This window comes from Hypomesus nipponensis, chromosome 10 (genome assembly GCF_054491055.1).
Source record: "Hypomesus nipponensis isolate SF chromosome 10, ASM5449105v1, whole genome shotgun sequence".
Classification (NCBI taxonomy): Eukaryota; Metazoa; Chordata; class Actinopteri; order Osmeriformes; family Osmeridae; genus Hypomesus; species Hypomesus nipponensis.
In genome coordinates, this window is record NC_140370.1 from 13,368,468 (window position 1) to 13,388,984 (window position 20,517).

Consider the following 20,517-nt stretch of genomic DNA (forward strand, 5'->3'; position numbering starts at 1 on the left):
ACAGTCCACACAAACACGGCATTCTTCTGTCTCTCTGCCTCCTCCACACAGGCATCCTAACATATACAGGCATCCTCATCAGCCCATATTTTTACCTTCCAATAGTCAAACAAGATGGGCCTGTGCCCCTATGAAGGCTGACAAGTGAGAAATAATGAGCACAGATGCCTGGGGTCGAAGGGCAGGATGGATCAAATGAGATCACATGGTCCAGCAAGCTACTCCATCAGCACTGGGAATGGAGGACAACCTGAGGGGAACCCTACACCGACACACTTTGTTGTTACAGTCACCCTCCCCCCCCTCCCCTCTCTCCTACCCCGTCTCCTATTCCCTCTCTCCCCTCCCCCCCACCCCCCCCCCCCTCTAAGCTTCCACCTCTCTCCTGTGAGTGGACATGGCTGGAGGCTTGACCCCTCCCCCTCCCCTACAACCACCACCCCCCCCCCCCCCCCCACCCCCTCCCCCCATCCACCCTCCTCACCTCCCCAACCCTTCAGTCAGCATAGTGGGTGTCGGCTATCACAAAAACAGCTTGTTCCTATAACGGGCAGTCTGTCAGTGGCCCTGTACTGTGCCCTGCTCTGAGGGGAGGGGCTGGGAGAGGGTAGGGAGAGAGAGAGGGAGGGAGAGAGAGAGGGACTGGGAGAGGGGAGGGAGAGAGGGAGTGAGAGAGGGACTGGGAGAGGGGAGGGAGGGAGGGAGGGAGGGAGGGAGGGAGGGAGGGAGGGAGGGAGGGAGGGAGGGAGGGAGGGAGGGAGGGAGGGAGGGAGGGAGGGAGGGAGGGAGGGAGGGAGGGAGGGAGGGAGGGAGGGAGGGAGGGAGGGCCTTCTGTACTAGGCAGCTGAGGATTTGTGGATTGATGGAATTCCAACAGACAACTAAGCTAGTCCTGGGCCACGGAAAAAAAAACTTGATCTAGACATGGTGAGGAGCTTTGTCCACCAGCTAGCCTCTGCCCTCCGTGTGTGTGTGTCGAGATTTGTACCTCCACAAACTTCCTCTGCCAAGACTCCAGGATAGCAGTGGCCTTGTCCTCATTCCAGTTGATGTCATGGATCTCATAGTCGTCCTTGAAGTGTTCATAGAGCTGTTTAGGACTCATGAGGAGAAACATGGTCTGTAGGGCCTCAGCACTGCAGGGGGGGAAAACACACAGAGACACACACAGTCACGTCAGACCAGGGCATACCAGAGAGAGAGGCTTCAGTTCCACCAGACAACATGTCTTACACACACGTCAAGCTGAGCCGGGCTGATCCTCCGGTTGGTTTCCCACACCGGGCCTCAAACCTTGACACACTCAGCCTCATCGTCGAGGCACTCTTAGCCCTGGCTAAGAGATATTATGAAGGAGATCTGCAGCACAGCCCGCGGAGAGAGAGAGAGAGAGAGAGAGAGAGAGAGAGAGAGAGAGAGAGAGCAGACCCAGCCTCCAGCTCCTGGCTCTCTGTGTGGGGGGGACAGCAGGTGTCCCGCCCCAGCCTGCTAACTGCGAACCCAGATGGCCCTGGAGCCACTTGGCACGGACGCTGGAGTTGTAGTGTTAGAATTGTGAATGATGATGATCATAAATCATATCATGGGAATCCTGTGTGTGGCTCGAGACGCCGGTGGTAGGAGTGGTGGGAGGAGTGTGTGGGTTTGGACCTGTTGTGTTCCCCAGACCCGGCCCTGCTAGGGTCTCTATGTGGCCGGGGTCCAATACTAATACACCTCTCCTACAGGCTTGGTTTGACATTCAACTGGAGTCCAGGCTGTCTGAATCATTTAGTAACAACAGACGAGCTCCTGAGGCTCTTATCCTACGTTTTCTACGATACCGGAAGTTCCAAAACTCTCGATTTCTCCTGTGTTTTCTTGTTTTTCTCTACAAGACACACAGAGAGAGAAACAGGGCCATCTTGTTTTCTACTCTTTCCACAACAGACCTGCTGGTCTTTATGTGGCTGTCCATCATGTATAATTGGTGGATCCTGCACTGGGGTCAGCGGAGGAAACTGATCTCACTCTGCGATACACATTCCTGGCATGTGTCAGCTTCTAAGGAGTCACACAGGGATTCCTCTGTGGTAGCCATCCCTGTACGGTCGCCCCCGCTTCAAAACAACCTCAGAACCCCTCCCCTGCCCCCTGCCCAATATCCTCCCCTCCTCTCACCTCTGCAGTTCATCCAGGGTATCCTTGACCCTGCCTCCCAGGATAAGCTCCTCCTGCCAGTGCATGAACTTTCTGGAGAAGCCGTGGCAACCGCCCTGGAGCCTGCCAGCTATGTCAGGGGTCTGGGGGGAGGATAAGGGGGAGGACAAGGGGGGGGGGACGACAAGGGGGGGGGGGGAACAGGGGAGGAGGGGGGGGATTGCTTTTACAACCCGGGCTCAAAAATACACCACATTTTAAGAGGAAGTGTGTGGGTTGAGGATGCGTGTGTGTGTGTGGGGATGTATTTGTGTGTGTGTGTGGTTGAGGATGTGTGTGTGTGGGTGTGTGTGGGTGTGAGAGGGTGTGAGCATGTGCGCTCCAGCTCACCTCTCCCAGGTCCTTGTTGGGTGCACTGCGGGGGCAGTCTGGGTCGGCAGGGTCCAGACATGGGCGGTTCATGTAGGCGTGTCCCACCTGGGCCTTGTCCAGCATCTCCCTGAAGCCCTCCAGAGAGGTAAACTGGCTGAGCTCCTCCATCAGCTTCACAGGGTCCAGGTTCATCCACTGGATGTCTGGCATGCCTCTACAGGAACCAACAGCAAGAACACTGACTTTAGCTCTGCAGGATAACCCAGGAGGATGCTGCGTAACATGGGGTGGTGTGGTGAGTGTTTTTGTCTACCGTTGGAGCTAGCTGTATGCTATACACCTAGCTGGTGGCGAGCTAGCTGCAGATGCTACATAAAGTAGCGTTTATTATCCTGTTACACGGCGCCACAATACCCGGGCAAAGCCACGCCGCGAGGCTGCTCGCTCCAGTTTCTTAACTTTGTCCATTGAGTCATAACAATTACCGCTGGCTCTCAAACATCTTGATATGGCAGGGTTGGAGCTTGGGCTAGGGCTGGGGCTTGGACTGTGGCTGGGGCTGTGGTGGTTGGTGGGCGAACTGGAGAAAGGCAGGCTGTGTGTGCTGGAGGATTGGGAGGGCTGGAGGCTGGGCTGATTGCCTCTCACGCTGTTCACTGGTGTGATGTTCACAGAGAGCTTTCAAAGGGCCTAATCCTGAGGCTTTTCGCTGGGCCCGTCTGAGAAGCCCTCCTCCTCCTCCTCATGCTAAATTTATCATTTGCCCCAAAGAGAGAGCATTTATGTGGCCTGGAGGGGTAAGATGTTGGTGTGGGCTGACAGCTTGGAGGCTGCAGTCAGGGGATTGTGTACAGTGCCAGGTTTGAGCTTGTGGCTAGCCAGCGCAATACAAGGCAGTCAGCATGGCTGTGGAAAGGAAGCATTCTGTTCTGTAGCAGATTGCCCTCCTGACATCTATATCCTACTGCATTACACAGAACCCAACACACAGCCAGACGTGGCCCCTGTACCGTGGGTGTGTGTTTGTCGGGGACTGGTATGGTGACTTTACAACAACATAGCTTGCTCTCTGCCTCATTGTACACAGACTATTTGAAGGCTTTTTTGTGTATGCTAACTTTAGAGAAAGTCAAAAAATAATACTTTTGTCTCCTCTCCTCTCTCCACTTCTCTCCTCTCCTAGTCCATTCCCACATACCAAGCGCTTGTGCTCCTGCTCGCAAAAGAGAGCCTCCTTTATCAGCTAGTTTTTGCTTGAGTGAACCGGCCCAGGCCCTTTGTTTTTCCATAGATTGCTGTTCTTTGTTCTCCCAAGTTTTTTCACTTTCTCTTTCTGCTCTCTCTCTCTCTCTCTCTCTCTCTCTCTCTCTCTCTCTCTCTCTCTCTCTCTCTCTCTCTCTCTCTCTCTCTCTCTCTCTCTCTCTCTATCTCACTCACTCACTCACTCACTCTCACTTGCTCCTGCTTTCTCTCTCTCTCTCTCTCTCTCTCTCTCTCTCTACCTCGTTCTGCCTTAACAGACTGGGCTGAAGTGGACTAGAAGGAGACTGGGGACTGGAGTCTCAGTGACCACCCCCAGCTCACTTCAGCTCTGAAAACAGACCAAGTAGCAGATAAATAACAACAGGAACCATTCCAGAGAAAGTATTTCAACACATTCTTTGATTTAGAGGGAAAGTAATCTTAAGACCATGCCCCTCGCTTCTACTCTCCTATTTGTTGTTCAATCTGTATTTAGTCTGTGGTAATACTCTTTCCAACACAGAACAAGGAACAAGTATTAATTTTTCTTAAATATTTTTTTCCTAACAGCTAATTGAAATGTCTATCATTTGTATTTTTATTTTCTTGAGCTCAATTTCTCATAGAATAAGTGTTTCAGATGACCAAACTGGACTGTTCATGTCTTGTAACGCCCTTTGGAGACCCAGGACCTGAATACTGCCCATTTTATTTGTTGGACAACTTACAGCCCAGAGCCTGAGAGGGCGATTACCATGAGAATGAACAGTGTTGCCCGCCTCCGACAAAGCCCACCCCCTCTAGGGCCCCTGCACTGATGGACACTCACTCGTAAACTGAAAGAATGCTTACCATTGTCTGACCCAAAGGCTACCCTGCCCCCCAGCTCCCCCTTTTACCAACCCACCCAGTAGCAGCAACCTCCTCTCTCCTTCCCTCCCCCCTTTCTCTATCTCTCTCTCTCGCTCTCTCTCTGTCCCCTTTCTACGAGGGCTTTCCTCAGGCTTGAGGCTGGGAGGATTCTGTCATTTTGAGTGTGTGTGTGTGTGGGTGGGTGTGTGTGTGCATGCCTGAGTGTTTGTGTGTGTTATCCCCCCTCACTGCTCTGCATGTTGACAGGAGCAGCATCGATGTTGATTAAGGTCCCTCTGACAACTCCTGTGGTCCAGTGTGTGAAGCCAGGTTCCAGCTAACACCCCTACAGCCTAGCATCACCTCACCTGGATCTGACCTGGGTGACACTCCCTGTGTTTGGGTTGCGTGGGCTCCGGGGCCCGTGTGCTAGATAGCGAGGGATGCAAGTCGAAACAGAAGAGAAATACTGGTGTTTCTGCAGTAGGAGGACGGCAGGAGGGATGTAGAATACAGAAGCCAGGACCCGGTGTTCGGCCCTGCCAAAACCCCAGGTATGAAGCAGGTGACCGGGCCAAGGTCGCTGGGCAGAGCTCCTAATGTCCCTCTAATACTGGGTTTCAACACGAGCCTGACTAGAGTAAATATAATGTGTGTTTCTAGCCCAGGATGGTGGGGAATCATTTGGGGCAGTTTTGGGAGAGTAAATAACAAGGAACTTACGGTAAGTAGGCAGAGCCTCCCTGGAGTTTGGCGCCCTCCCAAAAGCAGTCGAGAGGCGTAATAATCATACACGGGAATAGCTTGTCAATCATCTGGAAAGGACCAAATCATTGACAGTCAGTCAACATTTCAATGACTGCATTCAGGATCAGATCAGTGCCGTAGGTGACCACAGGTGAGTAAAGTCAGCTAAACGTCATCTTACCCTTTCGATCATGACATTTTCTATGATGGGCACTCCTGATTTGTAGCAGATCTTGTTGAGGTCCCATGATCTGAGGACAGAAAGGTGATCGGCTGTAAGCGGATGTGCACACGGTATTTCCAGGACAGCATCAGTTGTGTCAGATTAACTCCTTAGATCTCTCTCTCACGTCAGATCTCTTAGGGCTGGTCCAAATATGGCTAGAGTAGATTAGAAAATGGGCGCTTTATTACTCACTTTCCGAACAGCGACACCTGGACCTTGCTGGCGGACAGCGCAGCCTCCAGGTGCAGCAGCAAAGCCTCCTGGGTAAGTATGTTAGTTCCTTCCTGTTTGGGTGTCTGGATGAGCATCTGCGAAGTGAACACTGACTCCTCCCCTTGCTTCTCCTTGGTGTATCGCAGCTCTCTACTGACACGGCTCCCAGCTGAGAGCGAGAGGGAGATAAAGAGAGATGGAGAATGAGAGCGGGAGAGAGAGAGGGAGATGGAGAGAGATCGAGAATGAGAGCGGGAGAAAGAGAGGGAGGGAGATAGAGAGAGATTGAGAATGAGAGCGGGAGAGAGAGAGGGAGATAGAAAGAGATCGAGAATGAGAGCGGGAGAGAGAGAGGGAGGGAGATAGGGCGTTAGCAAACAAAGGAACATGGAACATCTTCCAACTGTTCTACAGCACAGGACGCATCTGAGCACACAGTAGAAAGCAGAGGAGAAGACCTCATTCTGTCTAATACGGAGTATCTTCCTGTCCCATGGCTGTCCTCCCCACCTCCCCCCAAGACGTTCAGTCAAGCTGTGCAGCTCAACCCTGAGGTCCTGGAACCAGCCAGCCAATACAGAGACCCTCCACAGAGGTTGGGTGTGTGTGTGTGTGTGTGTTGGGGGGAGGGGGGGGGGGTGCAGATGGCTGATAATGACTATGACAGCTCACCTAGTCAAACAGCTGATTCCACCAAAAAACAGCATAAGTAGACCAAAATCCTTGAAGCTGAGATATACATCTACAAATGAACACACACAGTCACACAGACAGGACCAACGCCCTCACCAGTGCTGCTTATGAAGGCACTTCAGACTCCAAGCCCAGCCAAGAGACATGAGTCAAGGCTTCTCATTGGCTCTCTCTGTGAACCAGATGTGTGCTGTTCGAGGAAATCCTCTGATGCCCAAACCCCATCACACACACACACACACACACACCAGAATGGCTGCCACAAGACTACACACACACACACACACACACACTCGGAGGAGCCAGAGTGGTAGTTCACCATCCCCAGTTTCACCCTGGTGGATGGAGTCTATAGGAGAGAGAAACACAGGCTCTCTGCAAACAAACACAATAGGGAGAATGAAAGGATAACATGCCTCCCATATTTCACAGCTCGCTTCCTGCCTGGCCTCATACCATAACTAACTGAGGGAAGAGAAGAGAGGCAGAGAGAGGAGGAGAGGAAAGAGGGAGGAGGGAAAACGGAGAGAGAACGCTAGGAAGAGCCTGTAAAAGAACGAGTGGGAAGTAGAAAGGCGAGCAAACGAACAACAAAGAGAAAGGCAGAGAGCGAGGCAGAGAGCGAGTCAGAGTGAGAGCGCGTAAATGAGAGAGAGAGAGAGAGAGAGAGGGAGAGGGGGGAGGCGGGTTAGGAGAGTAAAAAGTAGAGAGGGAATTAACAAAGTGGTGGTGGTAGGATTGGATGGGGGAGAACAAGGGCCTGCAATGCTGTGTTGATGTGGTATGCCGAGCACGGAATGAAAGGCATCAAAGCTGGAGAGAGAGAGACAGAAAGAGAGAGACACACAGAGAGAGAGAGAGAGAGAGAGAGAGAGAGAGAGAGAGAGAGACAGACAGACAGAGAGAGAGAGACAGAGAGAGAGAGACAGATAGACAGAGAGAGAGAGAGACACAGAGAGAGAGAGAGACATAGAGAGAGACAGAGAGAGAGACAGAGAGAGAGAGAGAGAGAGAGAGAGAGAGAGAGAGAGAGAGAGAGAGAGAGAGAGAGAGAGAGAGAGAGAGAGAGAGAGAGAGAGAGAGAGAGAGAGAGTGAGTGAGAGTGAGAGAGTCCAGCCCCCTAATTACCCCAGGCTGCCCTGAAAAGAGTGAGGCGGCCTGAGCCGGGGCTAGGCTGGGGTATCTGGGTATGCAGAGCCGTGCCAAGGCTACATAAAACACACCGCTCAGGATCACACTGGGCCCCTTCGTCTAACACCCCCACCCACACACCCACCCACCCTCACTCTCACTCTCTCTCTCTCTCTCTCTCTCTCTCTCTCTCTCTCTCTCTCTCTCTCTCTCTCTCTCTCTCTCTCTCTCTCTCTCTCTCTCTCTCTCTCTCTCTCTCTCTCCGCCATCTTTCTCCCTTTTCTTACACCTTTTCATCTCTGCCTCTCCAATCTATTCCCGCACCCCCTTGCTCTTTCATCCTTCTCGGTATTTCTCTGCCTCTTTCTCCTTTTCTACACTTCCCCTAACCCCCCCCCCCTCACCTCCCCTGATGAGGCTGCTCTATTAAAGGAATGAAGAAAAAACAAACCGCCCACTCCTCTCCTCTCTTCTCTGCCCTCGGCTCCTGAAGTGTGGGATCAGGTTAACTTGTGTCTGGATACGTGTCCCAGACATTCTAGATGTTTCTCCCTGGTCTCAGTACACTGACCTTCTGTTCAGTGCTCCAAACAGTGGGCAGAGTTAGGTGTCTTGTCTTGGGCTACATCTGGATCTCGCACTGTTTCATGCTCAACTTTTTTTTCCAACACATGACCGGTAATGCTTGTCTTCGCTAACAAGGAGGACACACCTAGACACAAACCCAGCTAACTAGCTACTTCTCCGCCACTGATTAAAGAACAACAAAAAAAAAAACGGGGGAACTCGGAGATGCTTGGCTCTCATATTTAATGCATTCGGGCATCTACAGGAAGCGCGCTTCAATCTCTGACTCTGTAATTACAGGGCTCCTGAAGTAAATTATAGCTATTTGTGTCTTGTTCCTCCCATCTGGACCACCCAGGCAGACAGGCAGTCAGCTCCGCTGCACCCCCACCCTCCTCTCTTCCTCCCTTGGCCGGCCCCCGTTCCCCCGTTCACTCCCTGCCCCGCTCTGCCCCGTCTCTCTCCAGATGGAGGCCTGGATGTCCCCCTCTCTACGCTCCACTCCGCTGGGCTCTCCACATCGCTCGGCCTACTCTCCGCAGCCTTAAAGAGACAGACGGCCAATAGCTCCACACTCCCCAGAATTCAGAAGAAGGGTTGAGGGAGAAGACCTTGAATGGACCCGATCGTCTGTCATATATGTGTGAATCTTCTCTCAAAGGATAATGTCAGGACGAGACAATGAGGTGAGATGGTCTCACGATGATGTTGGAGACGATAGATACACAGCTACTAAAAAGAACCAATCCTGAGAAAAACGAACAAAAAAAGATCTCATTACTGAATGACCCACATTCAAATCATGTCTAAGCTACATGCTAACAGGCTACGCCTATAACATCCAATGGCAGCTGGTTTCACATATAGTGGCCCCATATTAGGGTTTCTGAGGGGGCCGCCAACTTGGAACCTTGTGTGTGTGTGTGTGTGTGTGCGTGTGTGTGTGGGCAGTATGGAAAATGACATGTAATTAACCATGGAGATGAAGTCCCTGGTCCTGTGTCAGCCCACTGCTGGACCCTGTCACATCCAATCTCCCTCATGTTCCTACCCCCCACACCCTCAGCACGCACACACACAGATCCCTACCACACCCGCAGAGACCAGACTTCTGCCCCTGACCTCAAGCACATCGAACTGAGATCTGGAATCACCAGCCGACCAATCAGAAACCTGGAAAAGCCTCTCAGTAAGAGACCTTCATCGGACCATAAAACAATCCCAGAAGGCAACGAGTGAAACAGTTAACAATTAGGACTGAGCAGGCAGCATTCATCCCCAGCCCCAATCTGTTAACTAGAGGCCACCTTCAAAGTGTTGTGGTCCAGATTAGTGGGATTAGGAGGGGGCCAATGAAAGGAGCCATGCTGCTTCAGAGGAAGTCCTGCGAAGAAGAGGAAGGTTGGGAGAGACAGGCTCTACCTGACTGCAACACAGGGATGGAGAGAAAGACTAGATGGTACACACACATACACACACACGCACAAACAAATGCACAGGATAAAGTATGCACACATACGCACACACACAAACACAAAGCAGGGTCTTCAAAAAAGTCCCTTAATTTATCACTTGTTTCAGACTGTTGAGGTTGGATTTGGCCCAAGGTGCAACACAACAAGTGGTATTGAGTTTCATCTTAAGATCTGGTGCCATTCTCAGTAATGGGCCATCCATTCTATACACACACCCACACACACACTCACTGGGCAGCAGATGGGGAGGCTCTTAGAATAAGCAGGCAGCATAGACTCTATACAGGCTTTTGTCATTCTGTTCTGAATTTCTTTCAGATGTTTTCCAACAAACAGGAAAAAAAAATGAAGAGGAACTTTCACAACAAAAGCAAATGGACCAAGACTTTCCCAGAGCATAAAACAATGCAGGTCCACAGACTGGGGGGGCCTTGGCTGGCTTCGTATCTTACCTATAGAAATACAGTGTGTGTGTGTGTGTGTGTGTGTGTGTGTGTCCATCTATATTCAGAGAAGATGGAGTTAACCAGCACAGCAGATTGAAAGAGGGAGAGGTTGGACAATCCAAATATATGTAAAAAAAAATAAAAAATAAAGTGAAGATGACTAATTAATTTCCAAATTAGGACCCAAACATCTTTATACTTAAAAAAACACTTTTTGTGTTTTTTTTTTACTGTGAAAAAAAATAATCGGTTTCAGTTACATTCTATTCAGATGTGATACTTGTGTTAGCATTGACATAAATTTCCAGCGCGGCTGGCATTTAGGCACTGGCCATTTCCATGTGTATAGGCTAGCCTCTCCTAATTATGCTAAACACCCCCGTTGGTGCTGCTGTGAAAAATACTCGCATTAGGCACTCCAGTGGCTGCTAATGCTGCTTAATGTGTGGTTGAAACATACATTCATCTCGCCATGAAAGGCAAAATTTTTCCACGTTGCTGGTCTCATTCAGCCTAGAAATGAATTTATTGAGCCCAAGGCCCATTTCTTTTCCCCCCCAAGTACCAAGAAAGGATTTTTCTCTCCCTTCTCTCTCTCTTTTTTTTGGAAGGGCAACCGGTTTGGAGAAAAAGAGAGAAGGTGCAAACTCCACCCTTGAGATGACTGGTGTCACTTTATTTAGACTAGACCAAGGAGGGAAAACCTCTCTTTTGGCATTGTATAAAAAAGCTGTCAGTGTGATTGACACTGAAAGATGTAACCTTCAGAGATGATGACTTCTGGAGGGTTCTGTGCTGAGTCTTCAGCCTGCTCACTGGTGAACTAACAAACTGAAATGAAAGTTGTCCATTCCATCAGTTGAGTTAGTGTGCTAACTAATGCATAACTGAGGAGAAAATCAGCTGTAAAGTCCTACTGTAAAGGGTTTTACAAGGGGGAACTGATGCAGTTTAGTATTCCCCTCATGTGACTTCCCCTTCAGGGTTTTGGCTAGAAAACCCCAGGGGTATGAGGTGTGTGTTTATGTGTGTGTGTGTGTGTGTGTGTGTGTGTGCGCGTGTGTTTGTGTGTGCATTACTGTGTGTGAGAGAGTATGTGTGTGTTAGGAGGTGGCCTGGAGGAGGATGAAGGGAGGGCAGAGGATGGGGGGGGTTGAAATAAACATTTAGAACTGACCCAGGTTGACTCTGGTCTTGTTTGTTCTTTCTACTGGTGAGGTCTGAGGCGTAGTACTCCCAGTTTATTTATCTAGCTGGGGCACTGCTGTTCCACATTCACCTCCAATAATGCCCCATAGAGCTCTCTTTCTCTGGAAGCACAGCCCTGGACTGGAGTGCTGTGTATTTTCTAATGAATTATAGCATTTACCTGCCACGTTTGTGTTTAGAGAACAGGTCCAAACACAGAAAAACCACACATGGTTTAACCCTGTGTGCCAGCGCCTGGCCTGCGTCGTGGCTCGGGCTCAGACTGGTGGAGGCTGCTCTCCATATGCACTGGGTCATTCATGCTAGGCGGTGTATGTGTTCTTTTCCTGTATCCTTCTCACATGGTCTCTTTATAAAACATATGGAGGTGGCCTGCCTGCCTGCCTGCCTGCCTGCCTGCCTGCCTGCCTGCCTGCCTGCCTGCCTGCCTGCCTGCCTGCCTGCCTGCCTGCCTGCCTGCCTGCCTGCCTGCCTGCCTGCCTGCCTGCCTGCCTGCCTGCCTGCCTGCCTGCCTGCCTGCCTGCCTGCCTGCCTGCCTGCCTGCCTGCCTGCCTGCCTGCCTGCCTGCCTGCCTGCCTGCCTGCCTGCCTGCCTGCCTGCCTGCCTGCCTGCCTGCCTGCCTGCCTGCCTGCCTGCCTGCCTGCCTGCCTGCCTGCCTGCCTGCCTGCCTGCCTGCCTGCCTGCCTGCCTGCCTGCCTGCCTGCCTGCCTGCCTGCCTGCCTGCCTGCCTGCCTGCCTGCCTGCCTGCCTGCCTGCCTGCCTGCCTGCCTGCCTGCCTGCCTGCCTGCCTGCCTGCCTGCCTGCCTGCCTGCCTGCCTGCCTGCCTGCCTGCCTGCCTGCCTGCCTGCCTGCCTGCCTGCCTGCCTGCCTGCCTGCCTGCCTGCCTGCCTGCCTGCCTGCCTGCCTGCCTGCCTGCCTGCCTGCCTGCCTGCCTGCCTGCCTGCTGCCTGGCTGCCTGGCTGCCTGTCTGTCTGTCTGTCTGTCTGTCTGTCTGTCTGTCTGTCTTCCGGTCTGCCTGCCTGCTATACTGATATCCAGCGTCACTTTGCAGTATTTGCACAGCTTGTCTTTGTGTACATGTTTGTCAAGTTCTCCCAATCCTGAGCCAGAAGGGATGGGTTTAGTCCACACCAAGTACATACCTGCACTAACACATGTAAAACCATTCTGAACAGCCCCATTCATTAAGCCACTTCTCAATACGAATCATTTCACGACCTCAAACACCTTAACTTCAAATAATTGTTATATCAACAGACTAGAGTAGGAGCTATTTGCTTACTTTTAACATTCCCTATTGCTCCTGCTCAGAAGCAGCAAATGGGAGAGTGTCTGGGCTGGTGAGAGGGATGCGTCTGCTTGATGGCGCCCACGCTGTTGTTTTAAAGGGAACAGGAAAACGCTAGAGTATAAGCCACCCTAAAAACCTTCACACCAGTGCTCCCCAACCCCCACTCTCTTCTCCCCTGCACCTCTCTTTATTAACCTCCTTTCTCCCAGCAGACAATGCAGGCTTGGCCGCATTCTCCCCTGCCCTTTCTGCTGAAGGTCTAGGCTGCAGGGCTGGATGTAGCCCTGGTTCTGGTCCTCTCGCTGGCCCACTACCCCTGCAGGGGCTACCCCTGAATAAATATCCAAACAAGATCATGTCACTGGGTGAATATGACATGGGACATTCTCTTCCTGTTTATGACATGGTACTCCTCAGAGTGTCATTTAGTACCACCATAGCCAACAACGACAACGTGTCAAGCTAAAGAGCAGCTGATGTTTTGGAAGGGGTGTAGACGATAAAGTAGTGCGGTATTGTACATCAGGAATGTCTGCATGGGGGTCAGTTAGGGCGAGAATCTAATACTCTCCAAACAGTCTCTCCTAGCTGTCATCGGGCCTGGGGTGTTAGCACAGTACAGTGGTGGAGGAGAGGAGAGAGGAAGCAATTAGAATCCTCCTGGTGGTCCTCTGACTTCACAGGCTAGCAGTCAGTAGACCAGCCAGGCAGACAGGCAGCCAGGCAGGTTATGGAGACTAGCTAGGTGGCAGAGCTGATGTTGGGATGTTATGGGTGGGGGTTGGGGACAGACACTGCTCCAGGATATATGATGGGGAGCATATGTTCACCCCCCTGCAACTGGTAGAGTGTTGAGCATTCACACGCACACACTCTCGCAAGCTCGTACAAACACAAACACACACAAAGCCTTAGTTCACAACCAGCATTAAACATCACGTGTGGAACTGTTTTGTTTTGAGCCACACACACGGTAAAAGACAAGTCAGATCTAGCACTAGTTTTCTTGTTGTACAATCGTACCAGAAAGCAAATCTGTTGCAAAGCTTTCTGCCTGTTGACTTTTTTATAAAAGTATACTTCTGTATGTCTGTTCTCTTTGATATGCCTCTTTAAAATGATAAAATGAAAACTATAACATCTCAGTCCTATTAGAGACTTGTATTGCTTGTGTGTATGTGTGTGTGTGTGTGTATGTGTGTGTGTGTTTGAGAGAGAGAACTAACCTCTCCTTGTTACCAAACCACTTACTCTCCATTCAGCTGTGAGCAGCTTTGTCAATGGGCTATTGGGGGAAACAAGGCAGGCAGAAACTTTAGAAACATGGCCACTGCCTCTTAAAGGAACAGTCTCACTCCTCTCTCACTTTTCTTCCTCCATTCCTCTTCTCCTCTCTTCCTCTTCTCCTCTCTTCCTCCTCTCCCTCTTCCCTCTTTCTTCTCTCCTCTCTTCCTCTCTCTTCCTCTTTCTCTCTCTTCCTCCTCTCCTCTCTATCGTTCTCTCCCTCCTCTCTTTCTCTCTCTCCCTCCTCTCTCTTCCTCCTCTCCTCTCTTTCTCTCCCTCCTCTCTTCCCTTTCCTTTTCAACAGCTCACTCTGGCAAACGTCTGCCACACAATCCTAATGGCTATATCAAACTAACCTGCTCTCATAGGAAAAACTGTGATTTAATGTGATAAAAGTTCACATTGGTAAACAGCTATAGTAAATTAAAATAGCTACAGCGAACACACAGCTTCAATCTCATAAATCTTGTTTTTTTTGGTATTCAGGCTCAAACCACAAATCTATTAAGCGTATGAGTCAAATCTGAAAATCTTCTTGCCTCACCAAAATCTGTCAGAAAGTCAACCACAGAATGCCAAACCACAAGGCTCTCCAATGACAACAATTGAGAATGGAGAAGTGCTTCTTTCCCACCCAGTAGAATACTAAAGGGACAAACACCCAGTAACCGGTAAGATTTTTTTTTTTTACCTTGAGTGTGTTTATAGTACAACTGCTGTGACTCTTTTTAAAGCGTGCAAAACAGGTGGGTAAACTTCAGCTGTATTCACTTATTTTTTTTGTAGGAAAGGGGGTGCCTGGCCCTCTTGTTGAATGGAATCCAAGAATAGTTAAGGACCACACAGGGAGCAAGGGGGAGGGGTCAGGGCCTCAAAGATGGCTAACGATTCACACAGCCCATCTGCTGTGGGGATCAGCCGCATGCTGAAGGCCTGGGGGGCTTAGGAGGAATTTGGCAGTGTGAAAACCAAATAAAGCTGCCCCCCCAAAAAGATCTGCAGAGAACCCACGGATGAGAGAGAACGTCAGACCCAGGCAGAACATGGACAGATCCCTCACACACCGGATCAGGGTAGACAGAGAGGGAGATAGGGAGCAGGGGAACAAGAGAGGGCTTGCAAGTGAGGAAGACAAGAATGTAAGTGTTAAGTTGTTTGCTGTTTAACTTTTAGAACAAACCCTGCTATCGCAGCAAACTGCAGGTTCGCTAAGAGCACGTCCCAAGGACTTGGCAAGGCAACACTGTCAACACGTACATATGGCTCTACACATCCCGTTTAGAGAAATCACCAACTTTGGAAACAGAACCAGCCAAACACTTCCCTTCTCAACAGGGGATGCCGATGACCACACAGCCTACAGCACCCACCCTCAAGGAACCAAGATGGCAGCAACACCCCCCCCCCTCTCCCCCCAATGTATTTAGTCCATCAAACAGCCACATATGGAGCACAGAAACAGTGCAGACACCCCCCGCCTCCCCCCCCCCGCCGTTCCCACACTCCACAGAACCTCAGCCCCACCGCCCAGCCGACTCACCTTCCACCCAGAGCTGCTCGATGTCCGTCTCGATGGCGGCGACCCTCAGCCCCACAGACAGGGCTCCGAACACCAGGAGGCCGATGAAGAGGACCTTCCCACAATGCCTCTGGATGTGACAGCCCAGGGTGAAGAGGAGGGCCTGGAAGCGGGCCCTGATCCACAGGGGAGCCTTCTGACCCACAGCTTTGCCCTGGAGGAGAAGGGGACGGACAGACGGACGGACGGAGGGTTTATTACACACGTTCTCACTACACACACTCGCGGGTGGAACACTGGACAGTTTGAGGAACACTGGACAGTTTGAGGAACACTGCACTTACTGTCGCACTGTCTTTCCCTCTGTCACAATTTGATCATGAACTCAGTAACTTGCTGTCTTTCAGAAGGTGGTTAGGTGTAATTCCCCTCACAACATAAAGTTGTGAAAATGGTAAACAATCTACATAGACTATGTGTGGCATAAAGTTTCAACATTATAAGATTACTTCAAATCATCATGCTCAAACAATAAAGTATTATAAAACAAAAAACTGTTAAGATGTATTGAGTAAATGTTGAAGATCAGTGTGAACACAGTCTTGTACTATACATGGACAGTAGAGTACAATCACCTGAACTCAGACCCAGTCTAAATCAGATGGTTAATGAGTTGGCTGTTATTAAGAACATCAAATTATAAAGAAGCTGCCATATGACAAAATTCTGGAATCTAAAATGTTAGGGAGATTACAACTGGATAAAGTAATAATGTCAAGGCCATGTGCAATTACCAAAGAGAGATGAGGGATAAAACATATATAACTGAACAAATGCAACTAAAGGAGTGGACTTTTTACTAGAATAATGCTTTTTTGGGGAGGTGGTGGCATTCATCCGTTTCACTGAGAGCAGAAATATACAGATGAAAAATGTTGACTGGTACTGTAGCTGTTATGTAGTTAACTACAATAACATTAAGTTAGACTTCCATATTACATCTAGAGATTAGTACTTTACTACAATAGGTCTGACTAACCTGGTCAACTAAGCATTTGGATAAGGTATTTCCATTGCATCTACATTGTAGGTCTAACTGAAACGTATTACAACATACTAAAATCCCTGCCAGGATTCCACCAGTCTCCTGTTAGTGGCATCGGTGGTTTTTAGATGACATGATGGTTGCGTTAGAGTACAAATGTGCCATACTGTAGCCTACTCGATGCAATAAGAATACCAATAACTTCTAGAAATGCTGTTCTCTACGACTTTAATTAACATTGCCTAGTTAAATATATTGCATTTTCGGTCTGTCTTCACAAATACTGTTCCTTGTGCTGAGACTAGACCGCTGTTGTGGTTTCACTCCGCCGTGCTGACACACATCCAAGCCTTCATGCGCTCCAAAGATGCCTCGTCAGATAAAACTTAATCAGTGAATTCCTTTACAAGACCCACCGCATTTTCAAACAAACCGGACGTCTGATCCTGCCTGCTTCATACAAAAAGTTGAACAAATCCCAAAACACGCTCGAGAGTCGATGTCTTTCAAAAATGAATGGAGAAAGCTATTCCCATTCATAATGTGAGATCGGCGCCCGGAGTGTAACATCAAATCGTGACAACGAGTAGCCTACACATGAGAATGTAACTATAGTATGACTATAGGAAAACAATCAATCTTAAGATGCGTTTCTCACATTATGTGTAACATATCCCGTAAACATATTACATAACTAAGTTTCACTAATCAGAACGCTACACTGGCTCACATACATTGACTGCAGGTATATGAATATTCGACTGAAAGCATTTTGTCACCTTGGAAATCTGTTTAAGAGCGAATGCAGCGTGGCAATAACTGGGTCTCCGTGGAATATCTGTGTTTACAGGCGGCGGAGAACGCGTATAAATCGGGGGTAAATCTCCAAAAACACCGGCCCCGGGGACTCTGGGGTCCGAGGCCATAGTCCAAACAAGAAAACGAAGCAGAGAGCCAAGCAATAGAAAAACAGTGCGAGTTCAGCAAAAGCGACAATAATCCAAGATAGAATACTAGCGCATCCACCGGGTAAAAGTAAAAAGAATATTTTCTAATCTTCCGTTGAGCCAAAGTCTCGCAACTCCATCCCAACATTATGCGCCCAAATCAGTATAAATCCTTGCGTCTTCATTCGTCCTGATAGCTTATAAGACAACGTTTCGAAGTAGTAGGGAATGTCGCGAGGAGGTCTCTCAAGCCTGCGTCTGATCCTGTAGCGGTAACATTTGGAGAAGTTAGCCCCTCCGCAAATCCTGAAAAGGGTGGTTTGATGGAAAAGTGCTCCGGCTCTCATTGGCCAAGGAAGAGGCAAATTACTTTGCAAACATCTCCTATTATTAGCTGCTAAGCAACAGCTCACCAAAGTGGAGAGAGAGGGAGACCACCCAGGCTGCGCTTCAACTCGAGGGGAGGCGGGGGTAGAGTAGGGGGGAGCAAGGGGGCGTCAGAGAGAGGAACTCTTTCAATAAACTCAGCACAGCACACACACACACACACTCTCTCTCTCTCCCTCTCTCTCTATCGCGCGCGCGCTGTCTCACTACTAATTTCCAACGTCCTAAACTCGTTTTTAAGAAGTAAACATGCCACCCATAGAAGACACTAAGGCAGGTTTATTTTCTTAATACCAATATTGACGGAACAGAAATGTATCCACTCTGAAATTTCAAACATGGTTTCATTATTAAAATGTCATAAAGATGATTTCAAAGTAAGTCCGAAGTCGCTGTAATCTTTTAATAAGGCACTATTCCATATTTTGACAACACTTAAGGCTAAACAAACGAACGTTTTGGATTTGTAAGAATCCATTTGAATTTGTGAAACGTGAACAGAGATTATTGTTAGATTTCACCGTACTGTGTAGTTTGTGAGACAGCTGTGCACAACTGTGTGTGTATGTGTGTGTCCTCAAGTGACAGCTGTAGGTTTACCTCGTGTGTGTAAGTGCCCTAAACATGTAATGGAGTTTGGTCAGATCCTGTGATCCCAGGTAGCCTAACTGTTGATTTATTTTTTGTCACAGACTAGTGTCAAGTACTTTATTGTTAGGTATTCCTGAAACAAACACTATCAGCTGCACAACTGTTGATAGGCAGCAACTGTTTAGGGCAAGGATTAATGGAGAACAAGGACTTGCTTGTAGTTAATTAAGTATTATCTTATGAAGACATTCCAAAGCAAGAGTATTTAATCTATTCTGTTCTTTGGGAAACAGTATAGTGTTATGGAAGTTAAAGCCTTGTAGATAGATCTACACATAGATTCCCATGTAAAGAAAAGTAGAAAACGAAATACAAGGCAGTTATAATAAAAGCAAGGTGATGCAGAAGTACCCATTAAACTGTTAGCTGTGACCAAATAAGTCACATGACGAGCCCAGGTGCTTGCCCAGGCTACATATTTTACATTGACATGTAATCATTTAGCGGACGCTCTTATCCAGAGCGACTTACAGTAAGTACAGGGACATTCCCCCCAAGGCAAGTAGGGTGAAGTGCCTTGCCCAAGGACACAACGTCATTTCGCACGGCGGGGAATCAATCCGGCAACCTTATGATTACGAGCCCAACTCCCTCACCGCTCAGCCATCTGACTCCCCCAGTATAATTTGAATGCCCATATTGATATCGTTTACCATGGTGGCAGTGGCCATCTAGTTCCCCAATTTGTTGAATTGGATGAGGGTGGAGTAGTGCGGAAAAGGCAGCTGGAAATGGGAGCTAATGTGGAATGTGAGGAATTGGCTTGTGTGGTAGGGGCCCCCTCTCAAGCCTAACAAACTGAGGGAGGTCTGGGTCCCAGGTCTGGAGGCCTTGGATAAATAAACCCCAGAGATGACCATGCGCTGTCCAGATATCTGCCATCACACGGCCCCCAAACATAAACCGTATTCGCCCCCTCTCTCTCTCTCTACCCCCTCCTTTCCTCTCTTTCCCTCCTTCCTTCTCTCTCCCCCTTTCTCACTCTCTCACTCTCTCTCTCTCTCTCTCTCTCTCTCTCTCTCTCTCTCATCCCTCCTTTGCCTCACCCTCTCTCTCCATCCTCACACCCCCTTAACCTCTCTCTACCCCCCTCCCTCCATGCATGCCTCCCTGCCTCGGCCATGTGAAGCTCCTAACTGTGTATGTGCTAAGGCAGGGGTACGGAACCACCCGGCTACTCAGCCGTCACAGGGCAGCTGAGCTGAGCTCGGCTCCACTGGGCCACGCTGTTTATTTATCATAAACCAGGACCCTGCTCTGCATTTCTCCTTTTTCTCATGTGGGCCAGGAAGAGGAGGGGGGCTGAGAGAGGGGGGGGGGGCTGAGAGAGAGAGAGAGAACCACACATGTTCTTCTGAGTTCCAGTTGAATTGGAAAATATATGTGAGCATGTTTACTACAGGAAATCAATTGCCGTAGAAAATAAGTTTCATGGTACAAGGACAATGTATTTAGGTCTATTCTCTATTCACAATAAACTGAATGTGGGCATCCTCCTGGGATTACAAACATCGTTTTGAAGTCAGAGCCTTTCAAAACAATATGTGGTCAAACTATACAAAATAGAGAACTTTTTACATAGATAAGGGAACCCACGTATCTAAATATCCAAGCATTTGTTGAAATAAAAATCTTTTCCAAGCACAAATTATTTACATTTATAGATAACGCAACACAGAGATTATCCACAGAGACCTATTTAAGTCCCTTATAAACATCAACAAACACAGACATTTTGCTGCAAAACAGACAAAGTCACAGCAAAAAGTCCCTCAAAAACCAATACTGATCTCACACTCTGAGAACGTCTTTCAAAAAACTCTCTTAAATATTCGTAAGCCGAAAGGGGCATTGTGACAGCATGATGTGTACATGTAGTCATTGTGTTCCTCTGTCAGACTGAGAAAGCAAAGGCCTGCCACCCACAGACACACACCAGATTCATTATGATAATGTATTTCTTTTCCCCTTTGTCATCCTAATGAATGGTTCCCCAAGAGAAAAATACACACACAAAACACATGCACACTTTTCTATCAGTCTTTGTTTGTGAGCTTGTACCAAAAGTATTGTCCCAGAGC

The 20,517-nt window shown here is 49.0% G+C and overlaps 1 protein-coding gene across 1 annotated transcript in view; it reads right to left on the reverse strand.

Annotated features, from left to right (window-relative positions):
* The window catches only part of ptch2 (patched 2), a 30,613-nt gene extending 12,944 nt beyond the window's left edge, over positions 1–17,669 (reverse strand). Inside the window, exons 1-8 of the mRNA XM_084707241.1 lie at positions 17,231–17,669; positions 15,428–15,620; positions 5,771–5,960; positions 5,534–5,603; positions 5,329–5,420; positions 2,530–2,725; positions 2,161–2,282; positions 989–1,136 (exon numbers count right to left, since the gene is read on the reverse strand). Of these exons, the coding sequence (XP_084563367.1) occupies positions 989–1,136; positions 2,161–2,282; positions 2,530–2,725; positions 5,329–5,420; positions 5,534–5,603; positions 5,771–5,960; positions 15,428–15,620; positions 17,231–17,377 (1,158 nt within the window). The 5' untranslated portion in view covers positions 17,378–17,669. The remainder of the gene's footprint in view (positions 1–988; positions 1,137–2,160; positions 2,283–2,529; positions 2,726–5,328; positions 5,421–5,533; positions 5,604–5,770; positions 5,961–15,427; positions 15,621–17,230) is intronic.
* Between the last annotated feature and the right edge of the window lie 2,848 nt (positions 17,670–20,517).